Here is a 22,397-nt window from a genome sequence, read left to right as displayed (position 1 = left end):
TTTTGAATCCACTCGCATGTCCACAGCAAATTGGACGCGTATATAAAACAAGTGTTTAAAGCTGAAAAGACGTGCACGGGACTTTCAGCGGTACGTCATCGCGTTCAAGTTCGACTCAGGAGAACAAATTCCCGAAGACAGGAGGACACAAGTCCGCTCTCACTCTATATACAGGTCCTTCTAAAAAAATTAGCATATGATAAAGTTCATTATTTTCCATAATGTAATGATAAAAATTAAACTTTCATATATTTTAGATTCATTGCACACCAACTGAAATATTTCAGGTCTTTTATTGTTTTAATACTGATGATTTTGGCATACAGCTCATGAAAACCCAAAAATCCTATCTCAAAAAATTAGCATATCATGAAAAGGTTCTCTAAACGAGCTATTAACCTAATCATCTGAATCAACTAATTAACTCTAAACACCTGCAAAAGATTCCTGAGGCTTTTAAAAACTCCCAGCCTGGTTCATTACTCAAAACCGCAATCATGGGTAAGACTGCTGACATGACTGCTGTCCAGAAGGCCATCATTGACACCCTCAAGCGAGAGGGTAAGACACAGAAAGACATTTCTGAACGAATAGGCTGTTCCCAGAGTGCTGTATCAAGGCACCTCAGTGGGAAGTCTGTGGGAAGGAAAAAGGGTGGGAAAAAACGCTGCACAATGAGAAGAGGTGAGCAGACCCTGAGGAAGACTGTGGAGAAGGACCGATTCCAGACCTTGGGGGACCTGCGGAAGCAGTGGACTGAGTCTGGAGTAGAAACATCCAGAGCCACCGTGCACAGGCGTGTGCAGGAAATGGGCTACAGGGGCCGCATTCCCCAGGTCAAGACACTTTTGGGCTACAGAGAAGCAGCACTGGACTGTTGCTCAGTGGTCCAAAGTACTTTTTTTGGATGAAAGCAAATTTTGCATGTCATTCGGAAATCAAGGTGCCAGAGTCTGGAGGAAGACTGGGGAGAAGGAAATGCCAAATGCCTGAAGTCCAGTGTCAAGTACCCACAGTCAGTGATGGTCTGGGGTGCCATGTCAGCTGCTGGTGTTGCTCCACTGTGTTTTATCAAGGGGAGGGTCAATGCAGCTCGCTATCAGGAGATTTTGGAGCACTTCATGCTTCCATCTGCTGAAAAGCTTTATGGAGATGAAGATTTGGTTTTTCAGCACGACCTGGCACCTGCTCACAGTGCCAAAACCACTGGCAAATGGTTTTCTGACCATGGTATTACTGTGCTCAACTGGCCTGCCGACTCTCCTGACCTGAACCTCATAGAGAATCTGTGGGATATTGTGAAGAGAAAGTTGAGAGACGCAAGACCCAACACTCTGGATGAGCTTAAGACCGCTATCGAAGCATCCTGGGCCTCCATAACACCTCAGCAGTGCCACAGGCTGATCGCCTCCATGCCACGCCGCACCGAAGCAGTCATTTCTGCAAAAGGATTCCTGACCAAGTATTGAGTGCATAACTGAACATAATTATTTGAAGGTTGACTTTTTTTGTATTAAAAACACTTTTCTTTTACTGGTCGGATGAAATATGCTAATTTTTTGAGACAGGAATTTTGGGTTTTCATGAGCTGTATGCCAAAATCATCAGTATTAAAACAACAAAAGACCTGAAATATTTCAGTTGGTATGCAATGAATCTAAAATATATGAAAGTTTAATTTTTATCGTTAAATTATGGAAAATAATTAACTTTATCACAATATGCTATTTTTTTGAGAATGACCTGTATTTTGTATATTTTAGGCTACAATAAAATGAAATATGTCATAAAACACCACTCTGCCTCTTTTCATTTTTATATAAAAAAAAAACAATGTGGCTAAGATAATCAATATGCATTGCCTGAACCACATTTGTGTGGCTATAATATATATTATTATATATATTTATAACAAATGAAATATAAAACACAACCCTCCCTCTTTTCATTTACAACCCTCCCTCTTTTCATTTACATTAAAAAAATATTAAACATTAATATGTGGTTCAGGCAATAAGTGTGCATAAATATGATAATCACTGTAAAAAATTAAATATGACATAAAACCCAGTCTCTTTTATGCTAAATGTCAGTTTATGTGTGATCAATAATAGCCATTATAAAAGTAGGCCTAAGTAAAACATTCTCTAACAAGGACAGTTAAAGCATATGTGTGTGCTGCATGCACTATAGGATCAGTTTTAACAACTGTAATTTTAAAATGTTTAAAATGATTAATTTCAATGAAAAAAGAAACAATTTTCCAAGTCCATTTTCATGACTTATGTTGTTGTGAAATTAAATTGATTTGGGAGGGTGCACATTTCTTCATAGGTTGAAAGGGGGGCGTGGCCAAAAAAAAAATTGAGAAGCACTGCCCTAAAAGAGCACTATATATATATATATATATATATATATATATACACACACACACACACACACACACACAGGGAGTGCAGAATTATTAGGCAAATGAGTATTTTGACCACATCATCCTCGTTATGCATGTTGTCTTACTCTAAGCTGTATAGGCTGGAAAGCCTACTACCAATTAAGCATATTAGGTGATGTGCATCTCTGTAATGAGAAGGGGTGTGGTCTAATGACATCAACACCCTATATCAGGTGTGCATAATTATTAGGCAACTTCCTTTCCTTTGGCAAAATGGGTCAAAAGAAGGACTCGACAGGCTCAGAAAAGTCAAAAATAGTGAGATATATTGCAGAGGGATGCAGCATTCTTAAAATAGCCAAGCTTCTGAAGCGTGATCATCGAACAATCAAGCGTTTCATTCAAAATAGTCAACAGGGTCGCAAGAAGCGTGTGGAAAAACCAAGGCGCAAAATAACTGCCCGTGAACTGAGAAAAGTCAAGCGTGCAGCTGCCAAGATGCCACTTGCCACCAGTTTGGCCATATTTCAGAGCTGCAACATCACTGGAGTGCCCAAAAGCACAAGGTGTGCAATACTCAGAGACATGGCCAAGGTAAGAAAGGCAGAAAGTCGACCACCACTGAACAAGACACACAAGCTGAAACGTCAAGACTGGGCCAAGAAATATCTCAAGACTGATTTTTCTAAGGTTTTATGGACTGATGAAATGAGAGTGAGTCTTGATGGGCCAGATGGATGGGCCCGTGACTGGATTGGTAAAGGGCAGAGAGCTCCAGTCCAACTCAGACACCAGCAAGGTGGAGGTGGAGCACTGGTTTGGGCTGGTATCATCAAAGATGAGCTTGTGGGGCCTTTTCGGGTTGAGGATGGAGTCAAGCTCAACTCCCAGTCCTACTACCAGTTTCTGGAAGACACCTTCTTCAAGCAGTGGCACAGGAAGAAGTCTGCATCCTTCAAGAAAAACATGATTTTCATGCAGGACAATGCTCCATCACACGCGTCCAAGTACTCCACAGCGTGGCTGGCAAGAAAGGGTATAAAAGAAGAAAATCTAATGATATGGCCTCCTTGTTCACCTGATCTGAACCCCATTGAGAACCTGTGGTCCATCATCAAATGTGCGATTTACAAGGAGGGAAAACAGTACACCTCTCTGAACAGTGTCTGGGAGGCTGTGGTTGCTGCTGCACGCAATGTTGATGGTGAACAGATCAAAACACTGACAGAATCCATCGATGGCAGGCTTTTGAGTGTCCTTGCAAAGAAAGGTGGCTATATTGGTCACTGATTTGTTTTTGTTTGGTTTTTGAATGTCAGAAATGTATATTTGTGAATGTTGAGATGTTATATTGGTTTCACTGGTAAAAATAAATAATTGAAATGGGTATAAATTTGTTTTTTGTTAAGTTGCCTAATAATTATGCACAGTAATAGTCACCTGCACACACAGATATCCCCCTAAAATAGCTAAAACTAAAAACTAAAACTTCCAAAAATATTCAGCTTTGATATTAATGAGTTTTTTGTGTTCATTGAGAACATGGTTGTTGTTCAATAATAAAATTAATCCTCAAAAATACAACTTGCCAAATAATTCTGCACTCCTACATATATATATATATGTGTATATTTTATATATATATATATATATATATATATATATATATATATATATATACACACACACACAGTATATACTGTATATGCGCATGCATGCATACATACATTTTTATTATTTCTTTTTTTGGGGATGCCAAAACAAAAAAATATTGTTCCAGATCCATGGATTACAGGTGTGATGGTGACTGAACTGAAGACGGGCAGCTCTTCTGCTTTGAGTCGAGTCTGTGTCTCGGGCCAGTGGTCCAGTGAGAGCAGGAGAGTGGGCGGATACATATGTGAGCGCATATGCCTGAGTGTGTGTGGACGTGGGAGAGAAACTGTGTTTGTGTTTTTGTGATGTGTTTAAGGCATGGGCCAACAAATACTGCCAGAGCCTGAGGCAAACTAGAGCAGCCTGACCCATATCAACTCACACACACACACACACACGCACACACGCACACACACGCAAATGCAAAGACTCTCTCAGTCCTGTTCTGTTCTGAAGGACCAACAACAGGAAATGCCAAGTGATTCACACCAAAATATACAGAATATACAGCATGATCTGCATATTCTTGCCATTTTCACAACTGTGCAAATCAAAAAGTGAACTACTTAGGCCTTCAAAAATGTATTGATAATGAAAATTGTCAACAATTAATTTAATTATCGATTGCCATTTCTATGCAAAAAAGAAAGAAACAATTGGGAAGCGTTCACAGAGTGAGCTGAAATAAAAAATATTTTTTTTAAAGTGTACAATGGGAGTTTCCTGAAACACAGGAGCATATATTAAATTCTTCTAGAAGGTCATAAGAATATAGTTTTATGAATTCAGACATGGCTCTGACAGTGTGATTGTGTGTCTGAACACACTTGAGAGGTTTTTCACCAGAACATAATTTACATTTTACTGTTCGTATAATTCAAGCATTACCATATGGCAATATAGCTCTTCATAATAGCAAGTGATTAAATGTCGCTGTTGCCATTTAACTTCAATAACTTCATAGAACGTGTTCATAGACTTCAATCAAACTGAGTAAAACTGAGAAAATAAATGCAGTCTTTTTTGTTAAAATAAATAATTGTTTAGGCTCAGACTTTTGTTTCATCCTAATCACAATCTATTAGAATCAATATAAACCTTTAATGAGATGAATTCATTAAAACGGTAAATGAGTGACATTGAAACTTTAGCTTTTTTTATTGTTTGCAATTGAAACTCTCGCATTATAGCCTTATCTTGCAGTTGCAACTTTATATTTATATAAACTTTATGATATTGATATTCTACACATAACTAACATATATTTAGAAAGCCAACACTTGAAAGTTCACATTTCAAGACTTAGAATTACTCAGACTGTTATTAATATGGAGATATACAAGCGCAAACATAAAAACAATTAAAAAATATATTATAAATGAGGTGTATAACAACTAATAACCACAATTAAAACAAAACTAAGCTACAAGTGTCCAATGCTTCATTTCAAATCTGAGGATGAAAACTATGCATTTTATGAATCATTTAATAAGACCCTCTTACTATGCGTGTGTGTGTGTGTGTTTTAGAGAAGGCTAATAAAAATGCTAATTAAATTATTTATGGCCCTATAAGTTCCCCTGCACTCTGGCGTTTGGCATGAGGAATCGCCCATTCAAAACTCTACTGTCTTATCTCGACGAAAGTTAACACCTCTGCCAGTTTCAGACTAAAGGTCCTTTCACACCGGACGCGTAACGAAAAAGCGTAACGAATAAGCGAATATTTCGCGTCAAAACCATTCACATCAGCCGCGACACGAATTTGCGACGTTTCAGAGCTCCAACATTCCAAAACATTCGCGGCGACAGCCGGGAAAACACGGGCACTTCATCATTCAGTGAAGACGAGCTTTTCATTTTATTTAAAGGACCGAGAGGAAGGTTTTGGGTGCAGCCAGTCTTAAAGAACAGAGTCTGAAGGGGAGGATGCTAATCTTGAACAGGAGCTAAAACTTTATCATGGCCGGTTCAGCACTTACTTTCTAAAGTCTGTGGAACAATTTGAGGATCTCCTCCAGAGACGGCAGCGCATCTGACGAGACAAACCGCGCACTTCAGGGAATCAATCGATCCGAGCAGATGTTTCCAGTCGAGTCATAATGTAAACATTTCAGTGCCACAGACGTAGCCTACTGATGGCAACACGTTGACTTCCATAATCGTGGACACAATGTAAAAAAAAAAAAAAATCAACTATTTATAAAAGGTTATAAGATATTGCTGTCTGTAGCTTACAGTGGGCAAACACAGCTGCAGCTGTACAGCTTACAGTTGTAATCTCATGAGAAATGCCATGCCTAGCAAAGGTTAAAGTTGATTGAATAGCTTGTGACATCAACTGGACATTGTCACCTTTGTTTCCTTTTATGTGATTGGTTGAAGCCGTTTTTGTCGCCACTAGAGTAAAAAAAAATCGACATTGAAACGAAAAAAAAAAATGTTTTTTCGCCTCAGCACATTCGCGTTCGGTGTGGAAGCATTCATTACACAAACAGCTGATCGAGAAAAAAAAACCATCGCGCGAATTATTCGCACGTCAAAATCGCGTCCAGTGTGAAAGGGCCTTTAATCTTCATTATTCTTTTGTTTTTATTCAGCCTTATTAGCATTTATTCTGGCATTATGACTTGCCTATCAACATCACTTTCACCACAGATTTGTTAATCCACCCATTACCTGAAGTTTAAAAAAAAAAAAAAAAAATTCTCAGGACTGTATGTGAATTCTTGTAACAAAAAAGATTGTCAAAAAGATCTAGCTCCTGGTGCATTAAAGCCACAATTAGCATCAAAGCTACTTAATTTAAATTATTATTATTACCATTTTACTCAAAACTTAAAAAGATACCAAAAAGTTTGTAATAACTTCTGATTGCGATTTAATATGGATTTTGGTCATATAATGTTATATTTAGCATTTTATATTAATCTAAGCACTACACCTGCTTAGCATGTACACTATAAACATTCCTTATGCATATGAATATACCCTAAATCGCATGAAAATCACACACAAACCATATACCATGGTGTACAGGACAGCGCCATGCAGAAAGGCAGGAATTATGGTCACGTTCACTCACATAAGATGATTGACAGCTGTATTCCGAATAAGCGTTGAGATCCTAGCTGACGCAAACCAGGAACAGGAGACACAGAGCTCGCTCTGAGCGCTCTTTTATCTCTTCAAGATGTCATAAGCGAAAAATTATTAGAAATGGTATTCTGTGTAACAAAATATTTTGCAAATGTGATAATTCAACATTTCTCCACATATGCGCACCTTTGCACCCTAACAGACGCTATATTTTGCATCTGTGATAACAAACCGGAGCAGATGCGAGTGAATTCATATGCGTGTTGATATTCTATTCAAAATATAACAATCAGACAAAATATATCAATTATTTTGCACTCCTGACAAATTAAGAATTGAGTGTCACAGCAACCTAAAGTGCATCTGTAAAGTATTCACAGCGCTTCACTTTTTCCAAAAAATATTTGCTACAGCCTTATTTCAAAATGGATTAAATTCACATTTTCCCCCTAATCCTACAAACAATAACCCCATAAATGACAACACAAAGATTGTTTGCAAATCTTTGCAAATTTATAAAAATAAAATTCACATGTACATCAGTATTTACAGTCTTTGCCATGACACTCAAAACTGAAATTGAGCTCAGGTGGTCTTGTTTCCACTGATCATCCTTGAGATGATTCTACAACTTGATTGGAGTCCATCTGTGGTAAATTCAGTTGATTGGACATGATTTGGAAAGGCACACGCCTGCCTATATAAGGTCCCACAATTAACAATGCATGTCAGAGCACAGACCAAGCCATGAAGTCCAAGAAACTGTCTGTAGACCTCAGAGACAGGATTGTATATTGACAGTCACAGATCTGAGTACAAGACTACAAAAACATTTCTGCATCACTGAAGGTCCCAATGAGCACAGTGGCCTCCATCATCCGTAAATGTAAGACGTTTGTGGTTAGGGAGCTGACCAAGAACCCGATGGTCACTCTGACAGAGCTCCAGCGTTTCTCTGTAGAGACAAACCTTCCAGAAGAACAACCATCTCTGCCACTCTCCACCAATCAGGCCTGTATGGTAGAGTGGCCAGATGGAAGCCACTCCTCAGTAAAAGGCCATCTGGAGTTTGCCAAAAGGCACCTGAAGGACTCTCAGACCATGAGAAACAAAATTCTCTGGTCTGATGAAACAGAGATTGAACTCTTTGGCATGAATGACAAACGTCATGTCTGGAGGAAACCAGGCAGCACTCATCCCCAAGCCAATCCCATCGCTACAGTGAAGCATGGGGGTGGCAGCATCATGCTGTGGGGATATTTTGCAGCGGCAGGAACTGGGAGACTAGTAAAGTTCGAGGGAAAGATGATGTAGCCATGTACAGAGAAATCCTTGATGAAAAACTGCCCCAGAGCGCTCTGGACCTCAGACTGGGGCGAAGTTTCATCCTCTAACAGGAAAATGACCAAAGCACTCAGACAAGATAACAAAGGAGTGGCTACGGGATGACTCTGTGAATGTCCTTGAGTGGCCCAGCCAGAGCCCAGACTTGAACCCGATTGAACATCTCTGGAGAGATCTGAAAATGGCTGTGCACCGACGCTCCCTATCCAACCTGATAGAGCTGAAGAGGTCCTGCCAAGAAGGACAGGAGAAACTGCCCAAAAACAGGTGCGCCAAGCTTAAAAAACTCAAAAAGACTTGGGGCTGTAATTGGTGCCAAAGATGCTTCAACAAAGTATTGAGCAAAGACTGAAAAATTTATTTTTAATATATTTGCAAAGATTTCAAACAAACTTATTTCATGTTGTCATTATGGGCTATTGTTTGTGAATTTAATCAATTTTGCAATAAGGCTGTAACATAAAATATGGAAAAAGTGAAGCACTGTGAATACTTTCCTAATGCACTGCAGTTTTATGATAAACTGTCAAATATAATATATCAAGTAAGAGTGTGATGTTTTAACGTGCATAATAATCTGGGGCCATCTGCAATCTTTGCATATAAAGTTAACCAACCAAGTTTGAGTGGGAGATATTTTTTAATGTCATCATTTTAATTTTATGTTGTCAATTACTGTCCGAGTCCATGCCAAGTTTGAGTTCAAGTCCACCAGATTATGTCAGAGTCTTATTTTGTACCCCAACTCTAGAAATAACTATAAAAAACAGCCACCATAATACAGTGCAAAAGCTCTTCAGAAGGTCCCGGAGCCCAGCACCGGATGCTGTTTGTGTGTGTGAGGATTTTCCCTTAAGCTGAGGACAGGTGGGCATGAGGTTGGTGTATCTTAGTGAGCAAAGCTCTGAAGCCCAGCGAGACGATTGGTTTTAGACTGCCGTGTGCCAATACTGACAAAGCCACAGGCTGCTTCCTCACAGCGACCGCATCCACAGCCAAAGGTAGACACATACACACTTATATCATGGCCTTTGCTCTGGGAGGACTGTACCAATGTGCCAAAAGGCCACTGGGCAAAACAGCAACAACATATGAACACACACCATAGTGATGCCATCTGTCTGCCTCATGGTGTGCAGCGAGGACTGTAAATCCAGCCAGTTTGGGGCATTTTCAGTGAGGACTCGTAATCTCTCTGGATTTGTGTGTGTGTGTGTGTGTGTGTGTGTGTGTGTGAAGGGATTTTACTGTACTGAATCAGAGGAACACATGATGGCATAAAACCCACACACACGTGTATGAACAGAAGACTCGCTCACACGCTGCACACTTGTCATGATATGGTGAACTTTGACATGCGTCTGATGTGCATCTGCATGTGTGTGTGTGTGACTTACGTTGAACAGATTGGTCTTATTCCTCTCGCAGAAAAGTCCTTGTGCCGGCATGTGCTTCAGCTGTTGCCATGGGACACTGCTCCCTAGCAACACATCTCGTGCCCATTGCAGGTTCTGTGAAAACACAAATATATTCAGTCAGCTCTGTCTGCAGGAAGGCGCGAGTGTGTGTGATGACTTGAAGTCGGGGGACCTTCATGCTTCAATCGCACACACACACTCCTAATGGAACACTGGAGTTCTGCTTAACTGCACAGCATATAATAATGCAAAAATAGTAGGCGGTATGTTAAAGTGCAAGCAGCAGATTAAAGATTAACATTTCGAATAAACATGCTATGCTAGATTGGTTAACACTTTATTTTACAGTGTCCTTGTTACACGTTACATGTACTTACCAAAGTAATAACAGTAAATAATGCATAATCTACCTTCAACTAACCCTCAACCAAACCCTCATCCTGTAGTAAGTACATGTAGATATTTATAATTATTCAGTACTTAAATATATAATTATACTGTAACAGGGACACATTAAAATAGTGTAACCATTGATTGTCACAAGGCTTAATGCAGTGTGCAGTGGTGGAAAATATACATAATATATACATAATTTATACTGTATTTTGCTTCATTTTGAGAAAATAATGTAACAGTATGCTAGTGTTGTAGTCAAGACCACCTAAACCGAGACCAAGACCAGCACTTCTTAAATTCTTCTAAAAGATCCTTATCTACTGTCTGAAAAGTGTTTTATACTGGGTTCCTACAGGTTTCTTAACCCCTTAACTGTCACCGTCCCGTATAAAGGACGCCTACGCTTGCTTCACTATATTTCACTTAAATCCTAATGTAATCATGACAAACTATATATTTTTGGAAAGCTCTAACACTCCTGAAGAGATGTGTCCATTGTTTTATCATAAAAATTACATGACAGTAAAATAGTCATTTATGACGGGAGTGCCCCACAAAAAAAGAAATCTACATCATAACAGCAGTTGTAACCTTTAACTACTTTGTAATAAAAATCTTTTCTTATCGTGACAAAACATATCATTTGAAAGGTCTGAGTCTCAGTGTTCCATATTTGGTGACTGTTTTATGATGGAAGTGATATTTGGACAGAAATTTACAGGAAAATACATCAAATAAACAATCAATGGAAATTGAATGACACCCGGTGGTAATTTTTGGTACAGCGCCTAAACAAAATCTCATGGGGACTTTAATTTTTGCGATATTAACTTCAAATTTGGAACACAATTTGGTTAGACATATGGCTTTAATTTCATAGTGATTTTAGAGTTAAAAAAATTTTTTTTACATTTATTTTATATAAAATAAATAATATTTAGTACTGTATTTTTCATTTTCAATCAATTTAAACTTCCATAACTATTCTTTAAATTTATATTTTGCTTTCACTTCAGCAATAATCTGCTGATTGTCATCTTTAAATCAAGACCAAACTTAAGTCTATATTCCAAAGCATTCATGAATTACAGAAGTTTGGATTTGCATTTTCATGACTATTCTCAAAAAAGGGGGTGACAGTTAAAGGGTTAAGGGGTTAATTTATACTGTGTTATTTAACCAAAATAATCGTGGTTGACAAATGAAACTTTTGAGGACAAATACAATACGGAGAAGCTACATACAGCACAATTTAAGACACAGACATCAAAATTCAAGACTTTTTAAAGTCTTTGTAAGGTATTATTTCCAAATTATTAAATTCAATGCTTTTAAGGCTTTTTAAGACCCTGGGGGAACCCTGTTTATATTTACTGAATAAATACAATTAGGATAGTAAGACACTATAGCATTGTTTCCAATAAAATCTCTAAAATGTTAAAAATTTCAAAGCCTCTACCAGTATAAATAATGTTCAGATTAATTTAACATTAAAACATTAACAATTTAACATTCACGGAATCATTTATTCAACCGATTTGCTCAGAGCAGCCAATTTTTTTAATCACGAAATGTAGCCGAATTAGCAAAGACACAGTTTAAAATCTGTCATTTAATATTACCTTCTTGTTTATTGAATGTTTGTATAAATCAAATTCATGAAAACAGCTCTTTTGCTCTAGTGATATTGCTTAATTATATTCTATGTTATATAAAAAAAACTAAATATCAGATGTTATATTCATTTAGGGCATTTTTGAGAATGCTGCATTGATTTTAAACCCAACAGCACAGTAACACAAGAAATCACATTATAAAGAAGTTATTGATTGCATTTTAAGCAGTAGGTTTTACAGACAATGCACCAGCAATTAGTGATATCCTTGCAGTTGTTGTCTTGACTGGTCTTGAGATAAAACCCAGAGTCCTCTAATTCCAAACCCAAGACCTTAAGACTGGTCTCGAGTACTACAACTTTACAGTCTGCATTAGGTATCAATAAACATTAGTATTACGATAAAGTGTCACGTTACTTTAGTAAGCAGTGACAGTATATATTGCCTACTAATATTATGTGAAAAATGATAGTATGTGAATGTATAAAGTAGGGGTAGAACGGTTAAAAACGGTAAAAAAATAAATAAAATGAATAGAACCGTAAAATTCTCCACCCATGGTTCGGCATGCACTTGCACTGCAGTTCAGCTCAAATCTGACGACGCATCTATAATATAAGTTTGTTGAAAATAACAACTGTAAAACAGACAGAAACAGTTAGGCTATGTGCGTTTATGTCAATGGATCACATTCTGGCTTCCCAATACATTACAACAAGAGCGATGATCAAAAAGCATGGACAAAACAGTCCCTCTTGTATGCGAGTGTGTATGCTTGAACGTGACTCACTCAGACATTAACACACGAGCGCAGGTGAGCCCTGAACACCACGCGCTGTTTAAACTCATTCAAGCCTCGCCAATCTAAACATTCAAGAGCAAGACGCGAAAGAGAACTCGTGCGTGCTGAGAGAAGGTTTGTGTGTGTGTCTATGTGTGTGAGATAAGAGAAATAAGGCAGAAGTATAATGAAAGTATATTAAGTAATTTCAGGATGTTTTCTTTCATTTTAAACGATCAGAATATATCTATGACAAAGGTTTCTAAAAAATATGCCTTCTTATTAAAAGTGTTCCTGTGGCTCAATTTACCCCAGGTTAGGGGTAAGTTAGGGGTAACCTTCTGGGTGTAAACTGACCAACTAATTGAATCTGAATCCATATCTAAAATTGTAAAGATAATTTAGCTTTTTTTAAAAGACCTTCAATAATCAAATTTCCTTTTACAAATACTGGTAGTCATATTTCTTTGCCTAAAGCTAAATTAAACAACATAAAACCAACCAAATTCATTTTGTATGTAATTCTTTGCATTTCTGAAACAATATGTTGAACACCAAAGTTGTAATCTTCCCAAAAACAGCTAAAACAGAGTTTGTTGAGTTCAATTAAATAAAAATAAAAACTGAATTAGAATGAATGCAATTGCAACTAATAAACATTTTAGTCAAAAGCTTCTTGGTATGGTAGTTTTTCTGCAATACTGAACATGTTAGGTCATAAGGAAACATGCACATGGAAAGATGTACAGACTAGAGGTCGACCGATTCATCGGATTTGCTGATTAATCGGCACCGATAGCTGATTGGTGGAACAATCGTCAAAAATCAATACCGATAGTTTTTCCGGTTTGCGTCCGTTGCGGGAGCGGCTGAGAAGGGTGCTGCCAGATTACACAGTAGCCTACGAGAGCTCAGAGAAGGGTCTGCTGGTATTATATAGCGCAAGAGCGGCCTCTAAAGGCCAAATGAAAAACTATCACTGTTTACATTAACACGTGAGGACACGTGAGGCTGCGCGCTGACACATCTGACGCGCGTTTAAAACAGCGAAAAGGGAAACGGTATGAATACAGAACACTTCAGTACATGTTGCCAAATCATTATAAAGTATTTTTTTTTTGGTGACTAGATGCTTTAGCAGCGAAACAACAGCAGTATGTACTTTACATGGTCGTCAAGGCTGAGGGGACGCTAACATTAGCAGTAACATTTACCTCAAACAGTTAAAGCGATGTAACAAACTAGTGATGTAAGAAACCAGACTGTATGGTCATGCATCCGACAGAAATATAAACACATCAGAAACGCATTTGATTTCAATACATATTTTATTTTGATAAGAAAACCATCGTGTTCTAAAAAAGTAAACAGTTTGGATTTATATGAAAAAACACTTAATATAATACAATTATCCATTATAATACATTATGTCCAATATTCCATTTGTAACATTAAGCAAGGTTAATAAATGCTGTAGAAGTATTATTCATTGTTAGTTTTATCTGTCAACGTTTTTTTATGCACTATGAACTAACATGAATGATTAAGATACTATTATTAGTAGCTCAACTATTATTACACGGTGTAAAATGTATATTGCATATCATTCATGTAAGCTAGCTAAATAAGCTAATAAATCCTTGTTAACAAATGGGAAATGCAGTCTGTTACATGACATTCACTTACATGTTTCTAGGTTATAGCTAAAGAAACATTTATTTGTAATATTTTAATGTTTTAGTTATTTTCTGTAGATTTTTTCTGTTAGAATTTTGATATATTCATATTTACATATGCAATTTAGAACATTTTTATGGTTCAGTATTGTTTTTTTATTTCTTGTAATAAAGTTCAGCACTGTTTTTTTTTTGTTGTTATTATTATTATTATTACTATTATTATTATTATTTTAATCTAGTATCTTTTTAAAAACTATCGGTCGATTAATCGGTTATCGGTAAGGCGTGGTCCAACCTATTATCGGTATCTGTAAAAACAACTATCGGTCGACCTCTAGTACAGACGTCCTCAAATTTATTAGTACCTTTCCTCAGAAACCAAAGACTGCACAATTTTCTCTGAAATAATTTGAAACTGACTAAAGTAATTGGCATCCACCATTGTTTATTCCATATTCAATAGAAATCAGACTTTGCTTTAGATTTTTTATTCAACATAATATTGTAAGTAATAAAAGAAATGAAGATGGCGTGGACAGAAATGACGGGACCCCTAACCTAATATTTTGTCGCCCAGCCTTTAGAGGCGATCAAACGTTTTCTGTAGCTGTCCATGAGACGTCTTCACCTGTTAACAGGTAGTTTGTCCCACTCTTCCTGAGCAAACTGCTCCAGCTGTCTCAGGTTTGATGGGTGCCTGCTCCAGACTGCAAGTTTCAGCTCTTTCCATAGATGCTCGATAGGATTCAGATCAGGACTCATAGAAGGCCACTTCAGACCAGTCCAATGTTTTGTTCTTATCCATTCTTATCCTGTTGGAGGACCGAGACAGAGCTTGGGCACTGAGCAGTCGTTTCGCTCCAGAATGCCTTGATAGTCTTGAGACTTCATTGTGCCCTGCACAGATTCAAGGCACCCTGTGCCAGGCACAGCAAAGCAGCCATAAAACACAGCTGAGTCTCCTCCATGTTTCACTGTAGGTATGGTGTTCTTTTCTTTCAAAGCTGGATATTTTTACAGTCTGTGAACAGAGCTGATGTGACTTGCCAAAAAGCTCCAGTTTTGACTCATCTGTCCAAAGGACATTCTCTCAGAAGGATTGTGGCTTTGCATTTTAGCAAATTTCAGTCTTTCAAAAGTGGAGTCCTCCTGAGTCTTCATCCATGCAGCCCACTTTTGCTCAAAAAGCAACGGATGGTGTGATCACAAACTGGCGTACTTTTACCTTGGAGTTCAGCTTGTATCTGTTTGGCAGTTATCCTTGGTTCTTTTTCAACGGTTCGCACTATCCTGTTCAATCTGGGGTTGAATCTTGCGGATGGCTACAGTTCCATGGACCTTAAACTTCTTAATATTTCAATACTTCACGCCGCTTGAAGATGGTCTTGAAGCCTTTACCATGCTTGGCTATTATTTTCTTTCTGCGCTGCTCTCTCCTTGGCTTTCTCTGGTCCATGTTCAGTGTGGTGCACACAATAGGTCAGTTTACATGCACACCAGTAAGCTGATAACTCAAAAAAATCAGCTTATTGAAATAATAAATTTTCCCCGTTTACATGCAAACCAGTAAACTGACAATGCAAGTAAACCTTACATGACTTTATTAATAAACCGGGTTATTTCCTTGTAGTGATGTCAATAATAATGTCCGTATATGACTCAAATGTTCCGTCAGTTGTGATGTTTAATAAAGCGTGTCAGCAGGAGATTTACGGCTCATATTATCCCTCATGCAGTTCCAGATGCAGCGTTTGACTGATCTCTTCTACTTCTGCTGAATGAGATGAGAACACATCTTTACAATGTTCTGGGTCTTAAAAGAGTCTGCTTTAGTGATATAAGTCCTTATTTCATGTAAAACGCTCGCTCTGTCTGGATGCGTTTATATCTGCTCTAAGTTTGCGTTTTTGTCACCTATCACACATGCGCACCTCAATGAGCCGACAGAAAGCAGATTAATGAGTTTACATGCAGCGCGAAATCAGGGTAAGAGGCAAAAAAACGACCTGTTCCGGCCGGTTTAAGCTCACGCCGTTTATGACCTTACTCCGATAAAAGAAAACGGGTAACTGCGCTTACATGACCATGTTCATTGTCGGCTTATTAGGCGTAATCGGCTTAAGAACGTGCATGTAAACGCACCCATTGGCACCAAACATCTCCATTTAAATAGGCTGAATGACTGATTACAAGATTGGAGACATATGTGACACCAATTAAAGAAACAAATTAGTTTGAAATATGACTATAATCCAATTATTTCTGATCTTTTCTAAGGGGTCCCAACAAATGTGTCCAGGCCATTTTCAGAATAGCTTTGTGGAATAAGCAATAATTCATCTCTTTTCACAGCTACTTTGCTTTATTCTTTGGCATACCAAAAGGCATGCAGGTATACACGATAAAATAGCTTTTAATTTCATCACGTCACTGCAGTATGCTACTGCTTAGTTTTTTGCAGTAGGTAACAAACTGCAGTATGCTACACTATTGTCTCATAACCTCACAAAATTATGCTTTGCTTTTTAATCCAACTTTGACTAAAAATGGCTTTATGTAGTTCATTCGTCACAATGTATTATGTCAATTTTCATTGAACTATGGGATACAGTTATAAGGTGTGACCGGGGGCAGTGCCTCTTCAAAGAAATTGGATGAGAAAATACAAAATGTGACATTAAAAAGTGTATAAATCACTTGTTTTTCTAAAGTAACCCTGTTTAACAGCGACACTAGCAGGTGAAGTTACAGCGGGAGTCCGCCGCGCCTCCTCTGAGCCCATAGTTTTAACAGATGCCCTGAAGTGTGCGGTGGGTTTAGTGGGGGTAATTGAGAACTAAAGGGGCAAAAATCAGGAGAGAGGACGCTATGCCTCCATCGTGATACGATTGAGTCTTGTTTTTGTGTGTTCGCAAATCGGTCTGAATGAACAAAATGATGCCGCCTTTAATGGGAAGACTAGATTAAAAGTAAGTAAAGAGCTCAGCCACTTAGATCTCACCGCTTTGTCATGTCCAAATCAAACATGAAATGGCCTGAACACATGATAACTGAGGGGGTTTTATTGAGCAGTCAGCTTGGGGAAATTAAAGGTACATCTTTGCGTCTGTGACCAGTGTGTACCGAAATAGAGGATCCGAAAATAAGCAGACTATCAAAAAGAACAGCTGAACATCAATTTACAAAAATGTGTTTATATTGTTACTGCCTTGAGCAATTATTTTGGAATAAAAGCTTAAAGCAAAATGAGATGTATAGGCTACTTGGTTTTAATAAATAGAACAGAAGTTGCATTGTTAATGTAAAAATACAAAATAGATGCATTTGGTGTCTTTTTTTTTCTTTTTGATGCTAAGTAATGTTTATTTAATCAGGAAAATGTGACAATGTTAAGTATAACAGGGACATGAATTTACATTATATATATATAATGTAATATATAATGTAATATCCTGTAAATATATAGGACCTTCTCAAACATTTTGCATATTGTGATAAAGTTCATTATTTTCCATAATGTAATGATAAAAATTAAACTTTCATATATTTTAGATTCATTGCACACCAACTGAAATATTTCAGGTCTTTTATTGTTTTAATGCTGATGATTTTGGCATACAGCTCATGAAAACCCAAAAATCTAAAAAAATTAGCATATTTCATCCGACCATTAAAAGAAAAGTGTTTTTAATACAAAAACGAAAAGTCAACCTTCAAATAATTATGTTCAGTTCTGCACTCAATACTTGGTGGGGAATCCTTTAGCAGAAATGACTGCTTCAGTGCGGCGTGGCATGGAGGCGATCAGCCTGTGGCACTGCTGAGGTGTTCTGGAGGCCCAGGATGCTTCGATAACGGCCTTAAGCTCATCCAGAGTGTTGGGTCTTGCGTCTCTCAACTTTCTCTTCACAATATCCCACAGCCGAAACATCTTCCCTCACATCTCCCTATTGACAGAAATGAGCGAGTGAGGGGGAGGTGTGAGGAAAGATGTTTCGGCCAGGATTTTTTACTGCGCCGAGCCGAAGTACTCTCAGAAGTGCTATTCCGCCATACATTATAGTTCTCCTTTTTAATCCGATTAGAGAAGTACCACGTTTTATTTTGTCACCATACTTGATCGTTTAACTATTCGTGTAACTGTATTTAAATAGGGGAAATGTGGAGATGTTTGGTACTTCTAACTTGATCTCTGTTTGGTACCATAGTGAATCAACTGGGCTTAGTGGGCTAAGCTAAATGCTATCAGATTGTCACTGCGTGTCAGAGAGATTAAGAGCACGCACTGAGACGAGAGAGGGATGTATCAACTCATTTAAGTTAAGGGAATAACAGTTTAATATGAAAAAGCGGTGAAGTAACCCTTTAAAGTGTCATTCAATCTACATTTTAGATTTGTCTTTTTTCGTCAACGATATTGCATGTTTATATAATGTTAGTCACAATGTGAGCTAAGGTTACGCAGTGACTGTGATGTAGCCTAATCTGAAATACAAATAGGCAAAAACATCATAGGAAACACCATACTTCAGTTCTCAAAAATATAAATATATAACTTATATTTTTACAAAATGAATAGCCTTGTCAAATGACTCGTTTTAACTTATAGGGTGGAAAAGGTGACGTTTGCTAGACGGATCGAGTGAACGATCTAAGCAAAGTATCTACGGTTGTATTTTGTAATAGAAAATAATAGATTTTACCACACTATTTAGTTTTGTATGGTACTTGGCGTTTCCTCGTTACTGTACTAGCATCTTGCGTCATCTAGACAATGCGATCTCTCTAAGTAACTTTCAATTTAATCAGAAATTGTTTAAACAGTCAATAAGTGGATAAATCGCTACTTACTGCTTGCAGGAATATAGTTGCCCCTTTCTTCAGTTTAAGACGCTGAGCGAAGCTTGCTTGAAATGGGCTGAACAAACCAACGATTTTGAATTAAATTGTTGTGGTGGATTATAAACATCAACCATGAGTGTTGACATATTTTATCTGTGGGAAGGGTAGAAAAGTCTCCTGCACAGCCTGGAACATGAAGTGTGTCCATGCGAGCAGCTTGTTTACCTGATGATTCGGCTCCGTCATTTCCGCCTGACATTGCACATGTTTGGACAGGTATAAAGGATCCCCACCGCTTGCGTCACTGTTGGGTTTATGTTGAGAAGCACTTATTTTTCCGTGGTGTTTTTGATTCACGAGATTTATATAAGAAGTAGGAGGCAATGATGTTTGAGACTCACAGTATGTGATGTCCATGTACTGAACTCTTATTATTTCACCATGGCAAGGTTATTTAAATGTTTCATTCTAGGACACCTTTAACAGAAAATAAGAAGAGCATCCCTTTAAAATCACTAAAGCTGTCATTCTCTAAAGCGCAAGCTCACAAAAACTGTTACAATAAAAAAGTCTTAATTTCTACAATGGAGTCGCATTAACTATTTTAACGATATCTTTACTGCCTTTCTGAACCTTGAAAGTATTCATTAAATTTCTGTCTATGGAGGGACAAAGAGATCTCGGATTTCATCAAAAAATATCTTCATTTGTGTTCTGAAAATAAACAAAGCTCTTACAGGTTTGGAATGACATGAGGGCAAGGAATTAATGACAAAATATACATTTTTGGGTGAACTATCCCTTTAAGGTATGGTTGCTGGTGATTTTGTTTTGGCACCTTCAGAAAACTTTGACTGGATTTGTCTCAAAATTCCCCCCTGACTAGCTCAGTCATTGCGGCTCATTTAGCCAGCACGGGTCACTTATGATTGTGATTGGCTACAATGATCAACGTATCTAGAAGTGCACTGTAAATGGAAACATTTGATGATCAGAGAGCGAAAAAACAAACAAAAAACAAGAGCGTTTGAACGCTGGTACAAAATGTACCCAGTACTCCAAAACAAACACTACTGCAGAAATGCTGGAACAGTAAACTTTTCTTCTTCTTTTTTTTAGTAAATGACTGGTACTGATAATTTGACAACCTAGTGGGCCATCTAGAATATAGATTCTGCACAGCTTAAAATAGCAAAATTAAAATAAAAAGTATGCTTTACCAAAGCCAGGAAAACCCAAGAAACTACTTAAAAATGTAGACAAACATCTTCCATTAGACACCTAAAGACTGAAAGCTTATCAAAGCTCTCGTGACACTCCAATATAATTACACTGTATCATCCCATCAAATCCATTTCCACACCGCTAATTCACTGTTAATGAACACACAACATCATAGCGCTGCAGTCAGATTTCTTTATTAGGACACAGGCACACGTGTATCTCTCCTGCTGTATGTCACACACGCTGTTTTGGGGCCATTCATTAAATCTGAGAGCTATATTTCAACGCTTTCATCTAGGGAAAGAGCCGGGCGCCATTAAACGCATTGTGGCGGTTATTAAATCTCTGGCTTGTCATGGTGGGGTGATTAAATTTCAGAGCTGAACAATCTCTACTTAAAGATCAGACAGATTTCTCAGTGTGAAGGGATGGAGATGACATATGGGAGTCCTTTTGGTAAGAAAGTGTCAGCAAAGAGCACAAATACACATGCAATGGACAAAGCAATTATTCTACCAAAAATAAATCTCTCAATCAAGTGGCTGTCTTTAGTTTTACACACAACATTACAATATTATTTTCAAAAATGTTTTTATATTATTATTGCTTTTATTTAAAATGATTATTGCCACTGGCTCAGTAAGGAACTCTTGTAATAAAGTAGCAGAGGCTGGGACAAATGTTAAGTATCAACGTCGCTTAAAAAGATGCGCTCTAATCCTGTTTATGTAAAATCAGCCGCTCCCGAGCAGGTTTGATCTTACGGACCTGTGGCTCTGACAACACGTCCAGGATGAGCGTTAAAGAAGCAAACAATCCAAGATCATGCCAGATCGTCAACAATCAAATCCAGCTAACCGAGTTAGCGACGTACAAAGAACGGACCCCTCGGCTGGGATTTCTATTTCCCAGCATGCTTTGCCATGACATTCAAAAGGGACAGTAAATGCCAAAATTAAGTGTTATATTACGTATGTTTCTTTGTGTAAGATTAATGTCAAGGTGGAGATTTAGTAGAGTTTAATACTGATTTTAATACTTATATTTTAGTGTTTTGTTATGCTAGTTTAGAAGAGTTTCTGTTATGTTGTTTTTTGTAGGGTTTCCATCATAATGATGAGTGGAGCATGAGATTACTTTGAGAACAGAGTTATGATAAATGTTTTATATTGCCGTCCTCATTCAGCAACTATGCTAACCAAAGTATGTAACCAATTCGGATGGTGGCATTTACTGAATTGGCTAGTTAAAGCTAGTCATGTTTCCACTACTAAAAATTGTGAGATTACATTATATTTTTAAATTAAATGTATGAATTAGCTTACTCAAATATATCAAGTTCACAGTAATTCAAATGTATGAGTACAAATACAAATCTGCAAGTTCTGCTTGCTTAAACATTAAATTTCTTAAAGGGGGGGTGAAATGCTGTTTCATGCATACTGAGCTTTTTACACTGTTAAAGACTTGGATTCCCATCCTAAACATAGACAAAGTTTCAAAAACTAATGTTGGACGTTTGATGGAGTATTTCTGTGTTAAAAATACTCCTTCCGGTTTCTCACAAGTTTCGGAGAGTTTTTTTCGAGTATGGGTCGGCTTGACGTTAATAGAGCGGAAGGTCCTTGTATGGGCCGTACGGGCTCTTCTCCCGGTAGGGTGCGCGCGCGCGTGACTAGAGCGAGAGAGGAAATGCTAAACATAAACACTCTCAGCTCAGATCCAGTCGTCCGTGAACACTTATGTCGTTATAGTCCGCGGCCGCGCTCCACTTTATTCCTATGGGTGACATCGAGCAACTTTAACGCTTCAGCACAGCATTCTGGGAAGGCAGCGCTGCATTTGAACCGATTTGAACGCAGAAATGACGGGAAGCTTCACAACATCGCTTTAGTCGCGTCGCAAAGTGGTTCTCCACGGTCACTGCTGTTACAGGACTTCACCAAATCAT

General features: G+C 37.8%; 1 protein-coding gene across 4 annotated transcripts in view; it reads right to left on the bottom strand.

Annotated features, from left to right (window-relative positions):
- cabin1 (calcineurin binding protein 1) overlaps positions 1 to 22,397 on the bottom strand; it is a 179,306-nt gene that overhangs the window by 69,500 nt on the left and 87,409 nt on the right. For all 4 annotated transcript variants that reach the window (XM_067412998.1, XM_067412999.1, XM_067413000.1 and 1 more), the window contains one exon: positions 9,888 to 10,001. In XM_067412998.1, the coding sequence (XP_067269099.1) occupies positions 9,888 to 10,001 (114 nt within the window). The remainder of the gene's footprint in view (positions 1 to 9,887; positions 10,002 to 22,397) is intronic.

The sequence above is a fragment of the Pseudorasbora parva genome, chromosome 13, assembly GCF_024679245.1.
Source record: "Pseudorasbora parva isolate DD20220531a chromosome 13, ASM2467924v1, whole genome shotgun sequence".
Taxonomy (NCBI): domain Eukaryota; kingdom Metazoa; phylum Chordata; class Actinopteri; order Cypriniformes; family Gobionidae; genus Pseudorasbora; species Pseudorasbora parva.
Note: the sequence above shows the minus strand (reverse complement) of the source record. Positions and strands in the feature narration are given on the sequence as shown.